General features: G+C 36.8%; 1 protein-coding gene across 5 annotated transcripts in view; it reads right to left on the bottom strand.

Annotated features, from left to right (window-relative positions):
• Positions 1-20,060, bottom strand: part of Drosha (drosha ribonuclease III) — a 146,456-nt gene that overhangs the window by 32,829 nt on the left and 93,567 nt on the right. For all 5 annotated transcript variants that reach the window (XM_074077679.1, XM_074077682.1, XM_074077684.1 and 2 more), the window contains 4 exons: positions 14,185-14,244; positions 12,871-12,970; positions 8,641-8,743; positions 6,598-6,668 (listed from right to left, as the gene is read on the bottom strand). In XM_074077679.1, coding sequence (XP_073933780.1) covers positions 6,598-6,668; positions 8,641-8,743; positions 12,871-12,970; positions 14,185-14,244 — 334 coding nt within the window. The remainder of the gene's footprint in view (positions 1-6,597; positions 6,669-8,640; positions 8,744-12,870; positions 12,971-14,184; positions 14,245-20,060) is intronic.

Below are 20,060 nucleotides of genomic sequence, written 5' to 3'. Positions count from 1 at the left end.
AACACTGAATGTTAACAGACTTAATTCCCCCACCAAAAGACACCGTTTGGCAAAATGGATTAAAAAGGAAGATTCAACAATCTGCTACCTACAGGAGACCCACCTCATCGACAGAAACAAGCACTGGCTTAGGGTGAAAAGCCAGAATAAGATTTACCAAGGCAATGCCCCCCAAAACAGAAAGGAGCAGCAATACTTATCTCAGACAAAGTAATTCAAACTTACATTGATCAAAAAAGATAAAGAAGGACACTCCATACTAATAAAAGGGGAAATACGCCAAAAGGAAATAAAAATTATCAACCTATATGCATCCAACGTCATCTTAAGGACCTAAAACCATATATTGACTCCAACACAGTGGTAGTGAGAAACTTTAATACACCCCTATCACCAATAGATAGGTCATCCAACCAAAAACTCAATAAAGAAATTCCAGAACTAAATCACACCATAGTTCACATGGACCTAGCTGATGTCAACAGAAGATTTCATCCAACTTCTGTACAATATACATTCTTCTCAGCAGTCCAAGGAACTTTCTCCAAAATTGATCACAGCTAGGGCACAAAGCAAGCCTCAGCAAATATAAGAAAACAGAAATAATCCCATGGATTCTATCTGATCACAATGCATTAAAACTAGAACTCAACAACAAAAACAACAGTAAAAAACATGCAAACAATTGGAATTTGAACAACACATTGCTCAATGATCAATGGGTCATTGATGAAATAAAAGAGGAAATTAAAAGGTTCCTAGAAGTTAATGAAAATGAAAACACGACCTACTGGAACCTACAGGACATGGCAAAGGCCATCCTAAGAGGAATGTTTATAGCCATGAGTGCATATATTAAAAGGTCAGAAAGATCTCAAATCAATGACCTAATGCTACATATCAAACTCCCAGAAAAACAAGAACAGGCAAATCTCAAAACAAGCAAAAGGAGAGAAATAATAAAAATAAAGGCTGGAATCAATGAAATAGAAGCAAACAAAACCATACAAAGAATCAATGAAACAAAAAGCTGGTTCTTTGAAAAAATAAACAAGATTGACAGATCCCTGGCAAACTTGACTAAAATGAGGAGAGAAAAAACCCAAATCAGTAAAATCAGAAATGCAAAAGGGGAGATAACATAAAACAACACAGAAATCCAGGAAATCATCAGAGACTACTTTGAGAACCTATATTCTAATAAATTTGGAAATCCTGAAGAAATGGACAGATTTCCAGATACTTATGACCATCCAAAATTGAACCAAGAGGATATTAATCACCTGAATAATCTGTAACACAAAATGAAATTGAAGCAGCAATCAAGAGTCTCCCAAAAAAGAAAAGTCCAGGACCTGATGGATTTTCTGCTGAATTCTATCAGACCTTTAAAGAAGAACTAATACCAAACCTCCTTAAATGTTCCACAAAATAGAAAGGGAAGGAACACTGCCTAACTCATTTTATGAAGCCAGTATTATACTCATCCTAAAACCAGACAAAGACATCTCTAAAAAAGAGAACTATAGGCCAATCTCCTTAATGAACATCGATGCAAAAAACCCTCAGAAAATAATGGCAAACCAAATCCAACAACACATCAGAAAGATCATTCACCATAACCAAGTTGGCTTCATCCCAGGGATTCAGAGGTGGTTCAACATATGCAAATCTATAAACGTAAAACAGCACATTAATAGAAGCAAAGACAAAAACTAGTTGATCATCTCAATAGATGCAGAAAATGCCTTCAATAAGATCCAACACCACTTCATGATAAAAGCTCTAAGAAAATTAGGAATAGAAGGAAAGTACCTCAACATTGTAAAGGCTATATATGACAAACCTACAGCCAACATCATACTTAATGGTGAAAAACTGAAACCATTTCCCCTAAAATCAGGAATGAGACATGCATGCCCACTATTCCCACTCCTATTCAACATAATACTGGAATTCCTAGCCAGAGCTTTTAGGCAAGAAGAAGAAATAAAAGGAATACAAATAGGTAAAGAAACTGTCAAAATATCCCTATTTGCAGACGATATGATCCTATAACTTAAAGACCTAAAAACCTCTACCCAAAAACTCCTACCATAAACCAAATACCATAAACAGCTACAGCAAGGTAGCAGGATACAAAATCAACTTACAAAAATCATTAGCTTTTCTATACATGAGTAACAAACAAACTGAGAAAGAATATATGGAAACAATTCCATTTACAATAGCCTCAAAAAAAAAATCAAATACCTAGGAGTAAACTAAACAAAGGATATGAATGACCTCTACAAGGAGAACTACAAACCCCTGAAGAAAGAGATCAAGGAAGACTACAGAAGGTGGAGAGATTTCCCGTGCTCATGGATTAATAGAATCAACATAGTAAAAATGGCTATACTACCAAAAGCAATCTACATGTTTAATGCAATTCCCATCAAAATCCCAATGACATTCATCACAGATACTGAAAAATCTACACTAAAGTTCATTTGGAAACAAAAGAGACTGCAAATAGCCAAGGCAATAGTCAGCAAAACGAGCAGTGCTGGAGGTATCACACAATACCTGACTTCAAACTATATTACAAAGCAAAAGCAATAAAAACAGCATGGTACTGGCACAAAAACAGACATGAAGACCAGTGGAACAGAAGAGAGGACCCAGACATGAATTCATACAGCTATGCCCACCTTATTTTTGACAAAGGTGCCAAAAATATATGATGGATAAAAGACAGCCTCTTCAACAAATGTTGCTGGGAAAAGTGGTTATCCATCTGCAAGAAACTGAAACTAAATCCATGTTTATCATCTTGTACTAGTACCAACTCAAAATGGATCAAAGACCTTAATATCAGACCCGAAAACACTTAAGTTAGTACAGGAAAGAGCAGGGAATACTCTGCAAGTAATAGGTATAGGAAAGGACTTCCTCAGTAGAACCCCAGCAGCTCAGCAACTAAGAGAAAGGATGGACAAATGGGACTTCATAAAATTAAAAAGCTTCTGCACAACAAAAGAAATGGTCTCTAAATTGAAGAGAACACCCACACAGTGGGAGAAAATATTTGCCAGCTATTCATCAGACAAAGGACAGATAACCAGAATATACAATGAACTTAAAAAACTAAACTCTCCCAAAATCAATGAACCAATAAAGAAATGGGCAACTGAACTAAACAGAACTTTCTCAAAAGAAGAAATTCAAATGGCCAAAAAACACATGAAAAAATGTTCACCATCTCTAGCCATACAGGAAATGCAAATCAAAACCACACTAAGATTCCACCTCACCCGTTAGAATAGCCATCATCAAAAACACCACCAACAGGTGATGGCGAGGATGTGGGGAAAAAGGAACCTTTGTACATTCCTGGTGGGAATCCAAGCTAGTGCACCCACTCTGGAAAAAAATATGGAGGCTTCTTAAAAATCTAAACATAGATCTGCCATATTATACAGCAATCCTACTCCTGGATATACCCAAAGGAATGTGACACAGGTTACTCAAGAGGTACCTGCACACCCATGTTTATTGCAGCACTGTTCACAATAGCCAAGTTATGGAAACAATCAAGATGCCCCACTACAGATGAATGGATTAAGAAAATGTGGTACTATACACAATGGAGTTTTACTCAGCCATGAAGAAGAATGAAATCTTATTATTCTTAAGTATATGGATGGAAGTGGAGAACATCATTCTGAGCAAGGTTATCCAGGCTCAGAAGACCAAAAAGCCTATGTTCTCCCTCATATGTGGACTTTAGATCTAGGGCAAATGCAGCAATGTGGTTGGACTTGGGTCACATGCTAAGGGGACAGCACATACAGGAGGTATGGGGATAGGTAGAAAACATGAAAGTGTTTGATGTCTCCACTGCAGAGGAACTAATACAGAAACCTTAAAGAGATAGAGGTCAATATAGGAAGGGATCAGGAACTACTGAAATGGTCAGGTAGAGATGAATCAACTTGGGTTGTAACACACTTGTACATGGAAGCAATGCTAGGAATCTCTCTGTACAGCTATCCTTATCTCAACTAGCAAAAACACTTTGTCTTTCTTACTATTGCTTATGTCTTCTCGTCAACAAAATTAGAGATAAGGGCAGAACAGGCTCTGCCTGGAAGTGAGGGGGTGTGGTGGGGAGAATAAGGGGGCGGGGGGCAGGGGAGAGAAATGGCCCAAACAATGTATGCACATGTGAATAAATGAATAAAGAATTATAAAAAAAAGAAAAGCATGTTTAGGGTTCAATACTAAACATGTTAAAATGGGGAATCTGTGGAACACCTATGTGAGGCTGCCCAGATGCAATTTGAGAAGATACTTCTTCCAATTTTTAGAGCTCCAAAGAAAGGTCAGGGTCAGAGATGCTGGGGACAGATGTATAGAGATAGGAAAAATTGCGTAATACTTCTTCTTTCTAAGACGGTCAGGTAATCAAAATGAGATAATGGGTGTACATGTTCAGGGTAAACTCCAAAAGGTTACACAAAGACTAAAAGCAAAACTGTGTGGGGTTAAGGGAGTAAACGATCAGTTGAAGGAGAAAAGAAAAGACAGCCCTGCTGTTAACAGAGCTGGGAGGATAAACATAGACAAAGACAGCAGCAAAGCTAACAGGAAGCAAGGTTTCCCTCTGTCCTTGCAGCAGCTGTAAAATACCTTAAGGATCCTCTCTTTAAGTGTCTCCTGCTAATGCTGCCCTCTCACCTTCTTTGCTATGTGTTACTCCTGAATTACAACCATCGGGGACACTCAATTCTAAACTGATCTCACCTCATGACAGCACCCTATCCCAATGCTTCTTTTCATCTGCTTCCAGAGAAGACAGCTAACCAAGAACCTCAGAATCATTTCAGACCAGCCTGAACCTCATAAAGGATGCCCAGCTTCTCTCCTGTGTGAACACCTGCCTGGCCACACAGTCAGTGAACCTATCTTTGTCAGCCTATCACTGGCAGTCTTTGGCTGATAATGCTTTCATGATACCATTACACAAAAAAAGTACAGGTTCACTAATGGCTCTCACATACTATAGCTAGAAGATGTCATCAAATGATTTAAAATGTCCAAGTTTGCGTACTTAAAAATGCTGAAGTGGAAAGCCTTGTGTTACTTAACCCTCTTCGGTTTCCTAAAAGACATGCTAAAATGAATTGTGAATCTCACCCATCCCATTTGTAAGATAATGTTCAGACTCTGCTTTTCCACTTAGTCATTTATTCATTTCACTCTTTTAACAAATATTTATTAAATATTGCACATGCAGCATTGCACTATGTACTAGAAATGTAAGCTTGCTAAATAGACAAGTGGGAGAGAAGCAGTTTAAAGAGAAAAAAGAATCTAAACACAAACCAATGCAGTTAAGAACACAAGGTGTAAAACTGGAGGAAAACAGGAACATAGGGGTGGGTGAAGGGAAAAGGAGAAGAGAAGTAAGACTATAAGGAAGGGAGGAAACAATAAAGTAGTTGCTGGAATTCCCAAGAAAGATAAAGGCAGAACAATGATATTTTAAGATTTAAAAGTCTTAAAATGCATGCCATATGCTAGACACAATTCAAAACATATACTTGTTTATATGTGTAGAACAAAATGAGGGACATGCAACATCTGCAGATAATTTTCCCATCAGAAGGAAATTCACACATAAAAAACTATCATGTCTCTAGAAAAATAAATAAAGAATCTAATTCTTGGATATGAACATCATTCAGGTCATACTTTTTAAACTATTGATTGTTTTTCTTTTTTTAAATTACCCAAAGTAATGCAGTAATAACATCGGACAGCCACTTAAGCTAAAGGTTTCACAAAAGCTTAAAACACTGGCTTCCTGTGCTCTTTAGTACTCCACAAGGGCTATTTCATTCAATTATGATGACATTTCAATTTGGAATACAGAGTTGCCTCTCCCTTTAAATGTTAAATTGACTTGCTTTGGAACAAAATGCATCTAGTGTGTTCTATTACATGCAAGATTAAAAAGGTATCTTTGGTAATATTAATAGCTCAATACTTTAGTAACAACAGAAACTATTTTAGAATCTATCATTTTTTTCCTTAAACTATAATTTGCTTGGAAAAAGAAAGTTCTTCCATACTCTTTATTCTCATTCTTAGGCCTATCAGAAACTCCCTATGAACTGACTCTGTAATATAAATGTACATTTATTTAGTCTACATAATTTACATAAAAACAAATCATAATCATTTGGAAAGCCAAACGGCTATAGATTGAACTAAGCCTGCATGGGGTGGGTACCCAGTGATTATAAACTATAAAATCATAATCAACTTGAAGAAACTTCAAAATGAAGCTAAGTGCTATTATATTTGTATTCATATTTAATCTACAAGTGACCAGGAGCCAAGATGAATTGAGGTGAAAGAAAAACTCCTGATGAAAATGCCTACAGAACTTTCCCATTTGTGAGTTTAATAAGCTGTTTTTAATATACTTGACATCTACCACCTATGAGAGATTTGGGCATTTAGTTTCTCCTACACTCTCTTCAAAATAAATAAAATCTTCTGTAATAATATACAACTGAGGAAAACAAAATGATTTAAGATAAATACCGGATCATTAAAGAGTAAGCGTCCAAATAACTGTTTGGCTTCCTCCAGGCTTCCCTCCAAGTAAACAGCTCCTAGATAAAAGAAAGAGAATGTCAAAAGGAAAGTTGCATTAATATTCAGAGAAAATTACATATCTCTATAAAAAGCAAAAAGGCAAGCCAGAAAAGTCACAGAAAAAAAGCTATGAGTTCAGAAGCAATTATTTTAAAGGTAGCACTTTCCCTCTTTTAGCTAAGCTTTGTATTATAAATTAGGGTGAAAAATAAAATTCAACTCACTAAAATCTAACTCTAATATTATAAGAAGAGGCCAAATATGAATTATCATGAAGGGGATGGCTATCAAAGACCCTATCAAAGGTATTAAGCATAAATATTTGGCCACAATAAAGAAAATGTATCATTTTACTTTCTACATTTATACTTTACATTTCAGACCAAACATAACACAGTTACCTAATGAAAAATGTGATACACAAAACCAGAATCTAGATTAATAAAGGCTCCTGCAATAAAAATCAGAATAACCTTCACCTTTAATTTGAAATAAATAAGTACTGTGCACACATTTAGCATTAATCATAAATACTAAAGTAACATTTTAATTTGGTATCAAATAACCTTGGAGTAGGATAGTTACATTTTCTTATAATCAAATTTTTACATCTATCTTCAGACAGGCTATGATTCCATGCATGATGTTGAAGTATTGAGTAACTGGGGTGTTTGATAATTAAATACATTATTGTTTATCATTTTAATAAATTCACTATTATTTATCAATACTTGTAGCAACAGAAGTGATTACAATAGTAGTAGTAGCTGTACTTTAGGGACCACTTATGACCAAGACCCATACAAAGCATTTCCATATTCCTATTTCACTTTTATGGGGCACCTCAGGAAGATGGTATTAGAACAGATTTATAGGACTTAGGCTCTTAGGTGATTGGGGGGATGACTTAACTAAGCAGAATTCTGCTCTGAATTGGATGTTTTCAGGACTGGATACTACAATCCTTTTAAGAACCAGCTCCATCCCTCAGATGGGAAACTGAAGATCGGAAATTGAATAATTTGCCAAAGACACAGATCTGATAACTGATGGAACAGGGAACTGAATCATGTCCTCCTGGCTCTGGAGCTAACAGAAACAGTAACTCTCAAACATTACGTGTACAGTTCAGAGAAACTATGAAAATAGACCTGTTTGTGAAAAACAGACATTGCTGTCAAAGATTGTGGATAATTATAAAACATTCTCTTGCTACTCTTCTTTTGAAAATGAATATAAAAGTTTCCCATGATCAGCATGAAATTATAATGGGGAACTTTTACATTCATTTTCAAAGGAAGAGGACAAAAAGGATAAGGAAGTACAAAGACCTTTGAAAAATAAAATGTGTTTAATCATTTACTCAAAAAAAAAATGAAGAAATTGTCAATCTACTACAACAGTTCATTGTGAAGCACACTTCTAATCAACAGCTAATTAACTGTTCATAACTTTCCCATACTAATATCTAACTATATTCTGTTTATGGACAAAAAGAAGGCATGAATATAAACAGCCCGAGTGCAAACTGAAGTGTTTGTACCAGTCTTGTTTCAAGAGACCAAATAGAAGGTACATAGATTCAAGTCCTAGGCTTTAAAAGCAAGGTGTTTTCAAAATATTTAAATCATAAAATCTTGAAAATATTTTTAAACATGGTCAAAAGCAACACTGGGGTCTCTCTAGCAAACAGCAACCTAGAGGTGATCTTGAATCAAACCTAGAAAGTAATCCATCTCCATATTAGTTCACTTCATTTCAGTTCTGGAAATACTAAGTATCATCATGACACCAGACACCAAGAATGCAAAAAGAAAAAGAAAGAAAGAGTAATCGATGCCTTGGAGGAACTAAAATCACTGCTTTACAAGACGTGGGGGTATCATGTTATGGATCTTATGCGCTTTGGCAGGTAATTCTGCCCTGTTTCCACATTAAATCTCGTGACAGCTTAGACATTTAAGAAAGCAGGTTTTAAAGAGCAAGTACCTATCAAAGCCTCAAAACAATTAGCCATTGCATGTCGGAGGTCCGATTCTCTACACAGGTCAGGTCCATGAGCATACAGCATAAATCTATCCAGTTCAAGTTTCTGCAAAATTCAGAATGGCACAACATTAAGCAAGTTTGCCAAAATCCCAACTATAATGACTCACCATCTCTTGGGGGAGGGGAACGATGATTGTAAGTCCATTGGCTTTAACATTAGTTTATTAAGAGCTTAGTGTACCATTCATCAGGAATCCTTTATATACAATTCAGTTGTAACTCAATTCTTTCTCTCAAATTCCTACAGATCAGTTAGGATTCAGAACTGGTCAGATCTGATCTTTCCACATTCAAGTTCAGACCAAATGTTAGAACAGGTTGAAATAAGATTCTGCTATAAGACCAGAGGCAGCTTTGTTCATCAATATGAAGAGGGAGATATAAACCTAACCAAAAGAGTATTACACTTTGATTACTGATGTCAGTATTTTTAGGGGTGGAGAAATGGGGACCCTTAGAAGATTTCAAAATGAATAAGTGTAGTGTCACATGCCTAGAATTCCAACACCTAGGAGGTTTCAGACAGAGGATTTTGAGTTTCAGACCAGCCTGGGCTACATAGAGAACTTGTCTGTAAAATAAAAAAAAATAAAAGAGATTTCAAAATGCCTTACGGCCGTAAGTAATTTTTTTAAAAATTTGGTGAGTATTTTGGGGGCCCCATGTGTTGGTACATGTGTCCCTTTGAGGCAGGCTAGAAATAGGAAAAGTCTGGGGCTCGTGTAGGTTGCCTAGGGATGGGCCAGACCAGGCTCACCTGGCTGGGAACCACCCATGTCCCTCCCCACTCGTTCATTATTGGGTGGCAACCTCCTGGACCAGCCCTCCCATCGGGGAGTGTAAGTTTTAAAGGCACCTGAAAAAGAAAAGCACACCCTCTCGGCCAACGGACTCCACCTGAGCCCACTGCCTTCTGCTTCCCTTTCCTCACCTGGCAGGACAGGTGACTCCCTTCTCTCAATAAGGCTATCCTACCTCACCCCATCCACATGCTCTGCTTGAATTTTTCCATTTGGAACACAAAAACCAGAATCTTCTGATCACAGACTGCACCAGAACTGTTAACATCCTTAATGAGGTTTCCACACTCATCTCTCTGCAGGCTTGTTGAGTAATGAAATGTATTTATCTTAGGGTTTTGGGAATATCATTTGTAGTATATTGTATTTCCTCCTTAGGTTTTGCCTCAGAAAATTTAAAGCCAAACCTGTGGCCCATTATGAGCTATAGAATTTATGAATATATCAGTGTACACTTACTTTACCTGTAGTTTCATTTTACAGTCTTTCCCATTATTTTCTCTTTGCTTTCATTTTTTTGTTTTGTTTGTTTTTATTCTGAGCCAGGGTCTGGCTATGAAGCCCACGGTTGGCCTTGAAATTTTTCAGTCTTTCTGCCTCAGCCTTCCTATTGTTGGGATTGCATCACCACACCTGGCTTCTTTACTTTGATTAATGTAGGTACTTATTTCTCACCCTAACATACAATTAAACATAGGTCCTTTTAGAACTAGACACAGATGAATGAATATTTTCTTATAAAACTCCTGGCACTGAAATCATAGTGCTTTTCATAAAAGGGAAAAAATAAAAACGATTAAATAAACATGCAATAAATCTGTTTCCATAACCATGACATTCAATTCAATAAATACTTACTAAACAATAACATGTCATATAATATGGAACAAGCCACAAGTAAATGAACAACATAGCACAGTATGAGTCTCATCAGGCCACAGATAAAAGACGCTCAGGTTTTCTGTCTCACTGTGTATATTAAATATCTACATCTATTTATATTGGAAAAAGAGATAATTAAAAACAAGATACATACACTACTGGTATTTGTAAAAAATATACTCAAATGAGAGTGTTGACTACCACAAATGTAACAGCAGAAAACACCTTTGGAAAAAAAAATTGATCCCAAAGTCCAAGAGTTTATATTAGAGCATGTAAGTTTCATCTCTTTCATAACTTCATTGGGAAAATCCAGTTGTTCGTTATCTCTGGAGCTGCAATTGAGAGCAGACTGCAAACTGCATTTTGTCTTATAAACAACTATTCTGGAGTGCTGAGAATTTCCCAAATTCTCGTATTCCCCACTCTATTGTACTTATTTTTTCATGTAAGCATCAGCAGAACTTTTAAAAAGGAGAGTGAGGGCTGGCAGCATAGCTCAGTGTGGTACAATGTGGGTTTAGTATGCGCAAGGTCCTGCATTCAATTCCCAGGACTAGAGGAAAAAGAAAAGAGAAAAATGAGAGTGATGTTCTACTATGCTTGTGGTACAATGTTCATCTGTCTAGAGAGGTGACCGAGAGCTTTCATAAGATTTTCAGAGTGGTTAGCATTTCTCCAACTCCCCCCTTCCCAGATGGTTAAGGACCACCAGTCTAGCCTGAAGAAGGTAGAAACACCACAGCCTTCTGCTGGACCCGAGTGCAATGGGAACGAAGAGACTTGGTTTTAGTAGATAAAGACCATATAGAAATCCCAAACAGATAAAAAGTGGCCACCCTGTCATTACTTGTGGTTTTACATAGCACTCAATGTTTTAAGTAGCAGCTTTTTTTTGTGATATCACAATCTCCCACATTTTGTATATATTCTCCCTATTATAATCCCTGTGTTTGAAGAATAATTATGCAATTTTATTGTACCCTAAAACTGAAAAGAAAACAATGAGAAACTGGATACAGTCCACCTGCTAACATGTATTTCCAATGGCATTTATGTGAACTATCAGGAAGCATTTTGACAATTAAATCAACTAAACGCCAAAGCAGTTTTACATAGCATTGTGGAATTACACTAAAACCATGTCAGCTCACCTTGTTGCCTATAGTTTTTCAGTAGGCAATCCTATTTACATTTTCAAATGCCACCAACACAGGTTCAAAGCCTACTACTACGACTACAATGATAGTATTACATAAAATAAAACAATGCATTCTTACCAACACAAAAACCACAGGCAAAAATTAACCATATTTTGAATAATTAATACCCTGACAAGATTGAATCAACAAAACAGCCTAAAATTAGGATGTGTTCTATCTACTCTTTTGTGTTAAACACTGTATCAAAATGAAGGAAAAGAGAAATTAGTTAAAGCAAAAATTAAGGAAAGCTCTCAAAAGCTTTTCCAGTGGCTCCCCAGTATTTGGGGATTTAAGAGTCACGGTTCTTTCTACTATTGCATAAAGCTGAAGGGCTAAAAAATTTAAGGATTTACCATAAGAACAGTGGTAGCAGCAATAAAAATAACTAGCTCCTACAAATTTATTAACATCTTTGTGTGATTACTGAGAACAAGTACCACATCTAGTACTTTATAAACAGACTCATAAAAGCTCAAAGTCTCATTTAATTCTTACAGGCAGCCTGTGTAGTAGGAAATGACATTTCCACTTCACAGATGAGAAAGCAGAGGCTTGGGGAAGGGAACAATTCATTCACAGGCCACTCTGTTTGTAAGAGAAGAATTGTGGACAGAACCCTAATGGGTCAGTGATAATGCCTATGTTCTTATCTGATATGTTTTATTAAAAGACATCATATAATCATGGAAACATCAGATCAGACTATGTAAGTAAAACCCCTTCCACAAATCTAAATTAAGAAGAGGTTCAGTTAGTCACTTACTAAGTCAATGAAGCAAGTCTAATAGTCTACACCCTAAATCTTAATTAATGGGATTTGTGATTTGTGGATTCTCAAAGATCTATAAAAGTACCCCTTGTGGATGTAAATTGTCTGAAGTATTCTGTTCCAAGCTATAATTCTGCTTGTTAACGTAAATTAACCACAGATGTAATATGGAAATATTACACAAAGGGAAAACACAAAATATTTCATTTCTTTTACTTTGTTCCCATGTTCCCTTTCCCAAATGTTTAACCTGTTCATGGACAGCTGTCAAATTTTTCCTCATCTGCTTTCATGTTACCTCACTGTGGAGTTTATTAGCTGCTGGTGAAATTCACAAAGGAAACAGAATTAATAAGGCTGAATCCTTAAAACCCAAACAAAATACACTTTCTAGTCTATAAAATAGCATAACCTTTAATATACTCTAAAGAGTTACTCATTCAAATGCAGAATTATGCACAGACAAAGAAGAGAATGTCAGATTTAAGCATGAATGCTTCAGTATTTGATATACCTTTGCTAGCATGGCAAGGTGCTGATTCTGAACAATAGCAGTCCGATAGGTTGCTAATCCTCCTTCTTCCAGACTAGGAAACAAATAGTATAGGTGGACACTGCAAAAGAGAAAGACATAAGTGAATGTGCATTACAAAATTCTGGCACACAATACCTGCAGCAGATACCAGCTAAACTGGACTAACCTAAAGGGTCTGATTTAACTTTCAAAATAAATGATAAAACAAAGTATGTGTACAAAAGTGCTAAAACCCAAACAGCAACATTCACTCATATTTCTACATTTTTTTCTGTTGAAACATTTGTCTGAAATCTGATGATAACAAAGACCTAAACAGTATGTCACACTGCTTATATCTATTAAGAGGAAACATTTGAAACTCTGAAATTTGACTATAAACAAATGCTTTTCCCTGGGTTGGGTTATGGGTAGCCCCAGAAGACAATCCTGGGCAGTTCTGAGCAGGGTACGGTGGTGGCAAAGACAGGGAGAGGAGGAGAGCTGAGAGTGGCATACATGGCTGGCTCTACAATAAGGATGAGCCAAAGTAGCTGATGAGCAAAACATGGCACCTGGGCAAAAGGCAACACAGAAACTATTTGGACCACAACTGTAGCTGACCTCTCCTACATCAAACACCATTTAGCAGTTCCACTGTCCAGCACGACAGCTAAGTGCATTTAGTCTTAAGAGGATTAGGTTGTAGCCCCTTCTTGTATGTCCTTCTTGTGAAAAGAAATGAGCTACCAATAATAAAAACAGCTCAATATAGTTCCAAGAGAAGCACATGCCATCTCTCTTTAAAAAAATGAGTATGTGAGTATGGAAAAACAAAAACACACTTTCCAACCCCTACCTCCAAATCATCGGTGCGGGTGGGGGGAAATCTAGTCATTAAAATTACTTGTAAGCTTTACTTCCCTCAAGATCAGAAAGAGTGAGAAAGGGATCAAAGACAAATCCTGGAAGATGAAATGACATTTTAAAATATCATCCCTTTCTTTTCAAATTGAATATAAGCTCTGAAGCATCTAGACCAAGACCAGCTGATCTCCTGTGGCTGTAAGCAACTTTAACACATGCTTGACAGGACAGAGACACCAGCCTTTCATCTTGTAATCTCGCTCATTACAGCAGCAGCAAGTGCAGTTGTCAGGGCAAGAATCACAGACATGTGGCTTTTAAGTGCTACAGAAGAAACAAAATACATGGTGTTTCAATGCCTTGTTTGGCTAATTACAAAGAAGGTAATATAATAAGTATGTTACCTATAAAACATAATTACTGCGGAAATGTAAAAAGTCTACTTACCTGGTCAGGAACTCAACAACAGCATCACCTAGGAACTCCAACCGTTCATTGTGATTAATCCTATAATGAGAATTCAAAAGATCACTTAAAATAGCACAATTACTGTCCCTACCTACCTCACATAAAGAAAGACAGGGAGTGAGGGAGGGAGGGAGGGAGGAAGGGAGGAAGGGAAGAAGGGAAGAAGGGAGGAAGGAAGGAAATTAGTTTTAGCCCTCCTAGTAACCAAACACCTTATCTTATTCCTCATTATCAGAAGCACTGATTACCATCTTAGCCTGAAGGCATTCAGGGCTTGCCTAACAGGAAGGGGTGGGGTATACCTCACCATATTCTGTTGTTCAGGCTTTCTAACTAAGGCTTCCTTTCCCTGGTGACTTCATACTAACAATTACGGTATCTCTATACTGCTATCAGGTGGACCAGAGAAAAGAGAATGCATTCTAGAGTCAGAACTGACCACTGAAGTCAGTATTGATACCATATTCTCAAGACAACTTCCAATCATCCAAACTCTAAACTCAGCTCAGAATCTCAAGTCTTTCAAAACAGGCCTAATCTAGTATACCATCTCAATTATCCACTGCTATCCTCTTCCACCTGTGCATCAGGCTCCTGCTCCAAACTGATCGCTACTGTTTGAAAAAGGATCCCATAAAACATCCAGTGTCTCTGTTCAGGCCAGATTCTCTGCCTCACTAGAACTTTTCACTCTCTACTCTGTACATTGAGCCATACTAAAAGTCTCGTCCCTTGTGAAAATTTCATCTTCTCTATGAAGTTCTGCCTGATGGCCCTCATCAAAATTAACACTTCCCGACCCAGTGCATAATCATACTTGGCCTTAATTGTATGAAGTCATATCTCACGGGCTATTAGTTTCTCATGTCCAAGTACAAGGCTAAAATAATCAGGCAGATGGCCCATGGAAAACTTCCTTCTCCTACCAGTAAGTACAATGTCACCGCTTCTTCTCGTGCTAACGTGTTTCACTCTCTGGTTGAGTAGAGACATGACATGATCCGATTTAGGTTTTCAAAAGGCCACTCTGACAGTGCAGGAAATAGAAGCCATAAGGCAGGCACATGGGGCGGAGGGGGGGAATACTTCATAAACTCCACGGAGACCCGGGGTAGCTTTGGAGTTGGGGATGAACAGCTATATTTGGGACACCTTTTGGAGATACTGCTAAAAAGAACTGTAGATATTGGGATTTGGAAACTGAGAAGAATGAAGGTAAAGTGTAGATTTCAGCTTTAGTAGCAGGATAAAAAGTAGTGCTCACAAGACCAAAAATGCAAAAGTGGAGACGGTCTGGGGAGCAAACAGGTTGCATTTTAGAATCTTGAAACACCCAAAAAATAGCCACGTGGAAAGATCCAGTAAAGACCTGGTCTACCTGACCTGGGTTGCACAGGTTCAAATCAGATGGCAACAGAGCACTGATTTAGTCATGCGGGAGTCACCAAGGCCATTCATGAGCAATCTGAAGTGGTTGGAGATAAACCTGATTCTGCCTAGAGCAGGCTGAGAAATAATGAGTGAAACTGAATATGAAAAGAAAATGAGTGTCTGTTTCTGGGCTAGCTGCTGAAAGATAAAATATGGGGATGGAGGATGTACAGGGAAGAGAATAGAAAGGATGATGATAGCTCTGACGAGGAAAGGAGGGCACAGAGGCTATAGTACCTAAGCAAAGAAGGCCAGTAGAGCAGAAGTTTATCTTTTACCTCCCTGACTCCAGGGGCTTCCTGAAATATCTCTGACACTGACCGGCATCTTCTCCAAAACTGCAACAGCTGACTACCAAGTCTAAACCATGTGGCTGTCAAGGCTCTTTTTATCCATTTGTACCTACCCATTTAATCTATTTTCAACAACAATTTTCAACTCCAAGTTGACCAGTCTCCACAGTGTACCTACCACACATACACGGCGCCCTCATTTTACACTGTTTCCTCTCCCAAATTCTGTTCACTGGGATGCCTATTTTAAGTACTAAAGTCCCGAGGATACTAGCTAAAGCCCACCTACTCCCACCCCTACTCCCACAAGACTTAAAGGTTTATTACCCAGTTTATAGCAAAATTAGATACCATCTTTTATTGTTCTATTTCATGTGTGCCAGTGTAGTATCCATATTTAAAGTCTTCCTATACTTTCAGTACAGAGAAAGTGAAAAATACCTGTGAATTAAATGGCTACTGGCTACCAAATCATCTACTTGTGAACCTGAGTATACTTTTATATCATTTCACTTATCTCATGAGTTAAGTTTGTTCTTCTGCCCTACTATGCTTTTACATTTTAGAATTTCAAAAGAAAAAAAGGTAATAGTAGAAAACTGGAAAGATATGAACAAAGAAGTGACTTTGAGCCTTCAATTCAACTTATGGCCATTTTAACATTGTGTTGGGGGTACATTGCGACATTTATAAAAGTTTTTACAATATATCAAATATATCATAGTTAAATTCACCCCCTTCTTATTGCTTTTATTTATACAAAAAAAAAAAAAAAAAGGCACTCAGGAAAGCAATTAATAGCCAATAACAGGAAATGAGAGTGGGAGGAAAAAAATTAAAAATCACATTCAATTCATGTCTACGCTGAAGAATCCATAATCTAACAATAACAAAATTAGAGATGGGGCAAAATAGTTTCTGCTGGGTATTGAGGGGGTGGGGGAAAGAGGGAGGGGGCAGAGTGGGTGTTAAGGGAGGGGGTGGGGGCAGGGGGGGAGAAATGACCCAAGCCTTGTATGCACATATGAATAATAAATAAATAAATAAATAAAATTAAAAACCCAATTTAAAAAAAAAAGGCTAACAGGTACATTAAATTATATCTTATTTGGAGCTATTAGAAAGGTTTTCTCTGGGCCCAATTCTCTCATGGGCTCTTTCTGTGTAGATATTTCCTTCTTTAGTATTTCAGCTTTTGTGCTTGTAAGAAAGACTTTCATGAAGGTCACAGTAATTCTAATTCTCATACCCTCTTTTCCTCTTTTTTCTTCAGTAATTTCACCAGAACCCACTAAAGAGGATATTATAAATATATATTCTTTTCAAATCAGATAATAATATATGTTAAGTACTTAATAAACTCCCAAATGTAAAAAAAGAAAAAAGAAAAAAAGCAGTAGGGCCTATAAAAAACTTCTCTTATTTTTACCCATGTTACCCTAGATTTTAAAGGATGTTTTATTTTTGTTGCTGTTGTTGCTACTCCAATAGCCAAGAGTTATTAAAAAGTTTCACAGTGAAGTACTAAAAATGTATGTTTTTGTTTGTTTTAAATTGAGTTGGGCATGGTGATATACACCTGGAATCCCAGCATTCAGGAGGCTGAGGTAGGAGGATCAAAAGTTCAAGACAAGCCTGAGCAATAGAGCAAACAAAAACAAAAACAAACACCTCCCCTAAAAAAAAAAAAAAAAAATCTCTCAGAAGCTACTCAGTACTGAGATTTTGTTTTCTGTCAAATACACCTGAACTCCAAGTGTCTGTCATTTTTCTTAGAAAAAACATTTAAGAAGAGAGGCACTGTTTAATGGTAGGATGATGTAACTCCAAAGTCCTCTCGATAATGTTTAAAATTCTAATAAGCATTGTACTAAGAAAGGACAAGAATTAAGCACGAAATGGTATGGTTTTTTAAAAAGAAAGTAATAATATTACTATATTCTTTTTCATGAGCCAGTAAAATAAAACTTCATTTTCTGTGGCAGAGACTTTATTTTCTTCCTAACAGTTCAAAACACTACACAGCAAAATCTAGTTAATATTAAAGCACAAAACTCTGGCAGAAGCCAGGGGATGGGGGGTGGGGGTGGGAGCCATATTTGCATTGTCATATACTTTATTAAAGAATAATAAGACATCTAGACAAAGAATAAGAGCTGCTTTAAGTTATATACTATTTTAAATGAAGTCATACCGGCATAAATTTTACCTTAATTTCTTTTATAAACTTTCATGGACATAAGAACTATGCCTGGGATTTTAATGACCACAAAGTTAGACTGTTATTCCGTTAGTTAAAATACAAGGTCACAGTTTAAACAGGTTCATTAAGTAATTTGCCCATATCTAGCACGTTTTTCTATGTCTACATTATGACCAACTCTGGCAATAAACCACAAACTAAAATGGGGATTAAATTCCACTTTAGCTTGTTTTAACACTAGACAATTCCTAACCCAGTGGTTTATCTGGAAAAATGCACAGAATAAGCTGCTAGTTTTACAGCAGTAGCAAATCTTTTATCCTTTCTTCTATTGTTTATACTGTTTTTAACCACCCTGTTTAAAAATGACTAGCAAGCTTCAACATGAGATGCTTACGGAGCAGTAAACATTCCATTTTTTTTAAGAACTGAATCAATACAGGCATTATGAAATCTAGATTAACTGTAACATATATATACAGCAAATCTTGCCTAAGGAATTCAATGCTCTTTATAAAATGCAACAATGTCTCTGTAACACTAAGTACTATAAGGTGCCCATTTACTCAATGGAAAGCATTTTGACATGGGCCAAATCTGAGGATAACTATAAGCAATATTTTTTACCTGTGATTTCAAGCCTTAAATGACTGGTGGGGTAGAGTTACAAGGGGCCCTGGAGGTCAGCTGAACCCTCTACCCAACACAGGAATTCTTACTTGTGCATCTATCTTAAACACTTAAGGGAAGGAGAGATCACAGTCCCATCAGATCTCAGACCCAATGGACTTGTGGACCCCATGTAAACCATCTCTGGAATTTAACTTGAAGCATGTAAGTAAATAAATCCATGCAGTGGAAGTTACATATACTCAATACATGCTATAATTGTATTTTAATGCAAAATACTTAGGTATAACTGACTAAAAATGTTGTCAGCTATCAGTATCCATCAATTTTTCATCTGTGAATTCCATCAACTGCAAATTGGAAATATTTTTTAAAAGTTGCATACAGACTTTTTGCATTATCCCCTAAATAATACAATACAATTAATATTTACATTGCATTGGGAATTATAAGTAATCTAGAGCTGATTTTAAAAGAGGACAGGCATAGATTATATACAAGTATTACACCATTGTATATAAAGGTGTTGATCATCAGTGGATTTCTAGCATCCACAGGGACTCCTGCAATCAATCTTCCATGCAACTACCATTTCCTTAAATACACAAACACTTAATAAATGATCCAAATATAACTTTCTGTTGGCCCAGTTGATTTTTACACATTATATCTGAAAATGACAATCCAAAGCAAAAAAGCAAAACAAGCCAAGGCTGCTTGATTTTTCTTATTTCTCTATTACTGCCCTTTTGGCCCCCTCTTTCCAAAGGTCTTACTGATAACATGGGATTTCTTGAATGCCACCAAATCCTTACTGTTTCAAAGACCCTTCTGGTGGTAATATTTTATTACAATTTGCATATGTATTAACTATAAGTCGGGCACTGGTGGCTCATGCCTGTAATCCTAGCTACTCAGGAGCAGAGATCAGGAGGACTGAGATTCAAAGCCAGATAGGGCAAATTGTTCAAGAGACGCTATCTCTAAAGAACCATCACAAAACACAGGGCTGGAGGAATAGCTCAAGGTGTAGACCCTGAGTTCAAACCCTATATATATAACAAATTTATGTGGTTAAACAGTGACACTAGTTAAATTATGGGTGGTATATTTGCTTGAGATGATACTATTATAATTAATTATTTTCTAGGTCTCATAAGCAAACAGGCTATCAAATTTTATTTATTAATTTAAGCCTTTGTACTTTTTTGTACAACCTAGCTGAACCCAAATCAGATTAAGACACTAACCGGCCATTTAGACCTCTACTGACCAATACCCTTCTTTTTTTTTTTCCT

This window comes from Castor canadensis, chromosome 6 (genome assembly GCF_047511655.1).
Source record: "Castor canadensis chromosome 6, mCasCan1.hap1v2, whole genome shotgun sequence".
NCBI lineage: Eukaryota > Metazoa > Chordata > Mammalia > Rodentia > Castoridae > Castor > Castor canadensis.
Note: the sequence above shows the minus strand (reverse complement) of the source record. Positions and strands in the feature narration are given on the sequence as shown.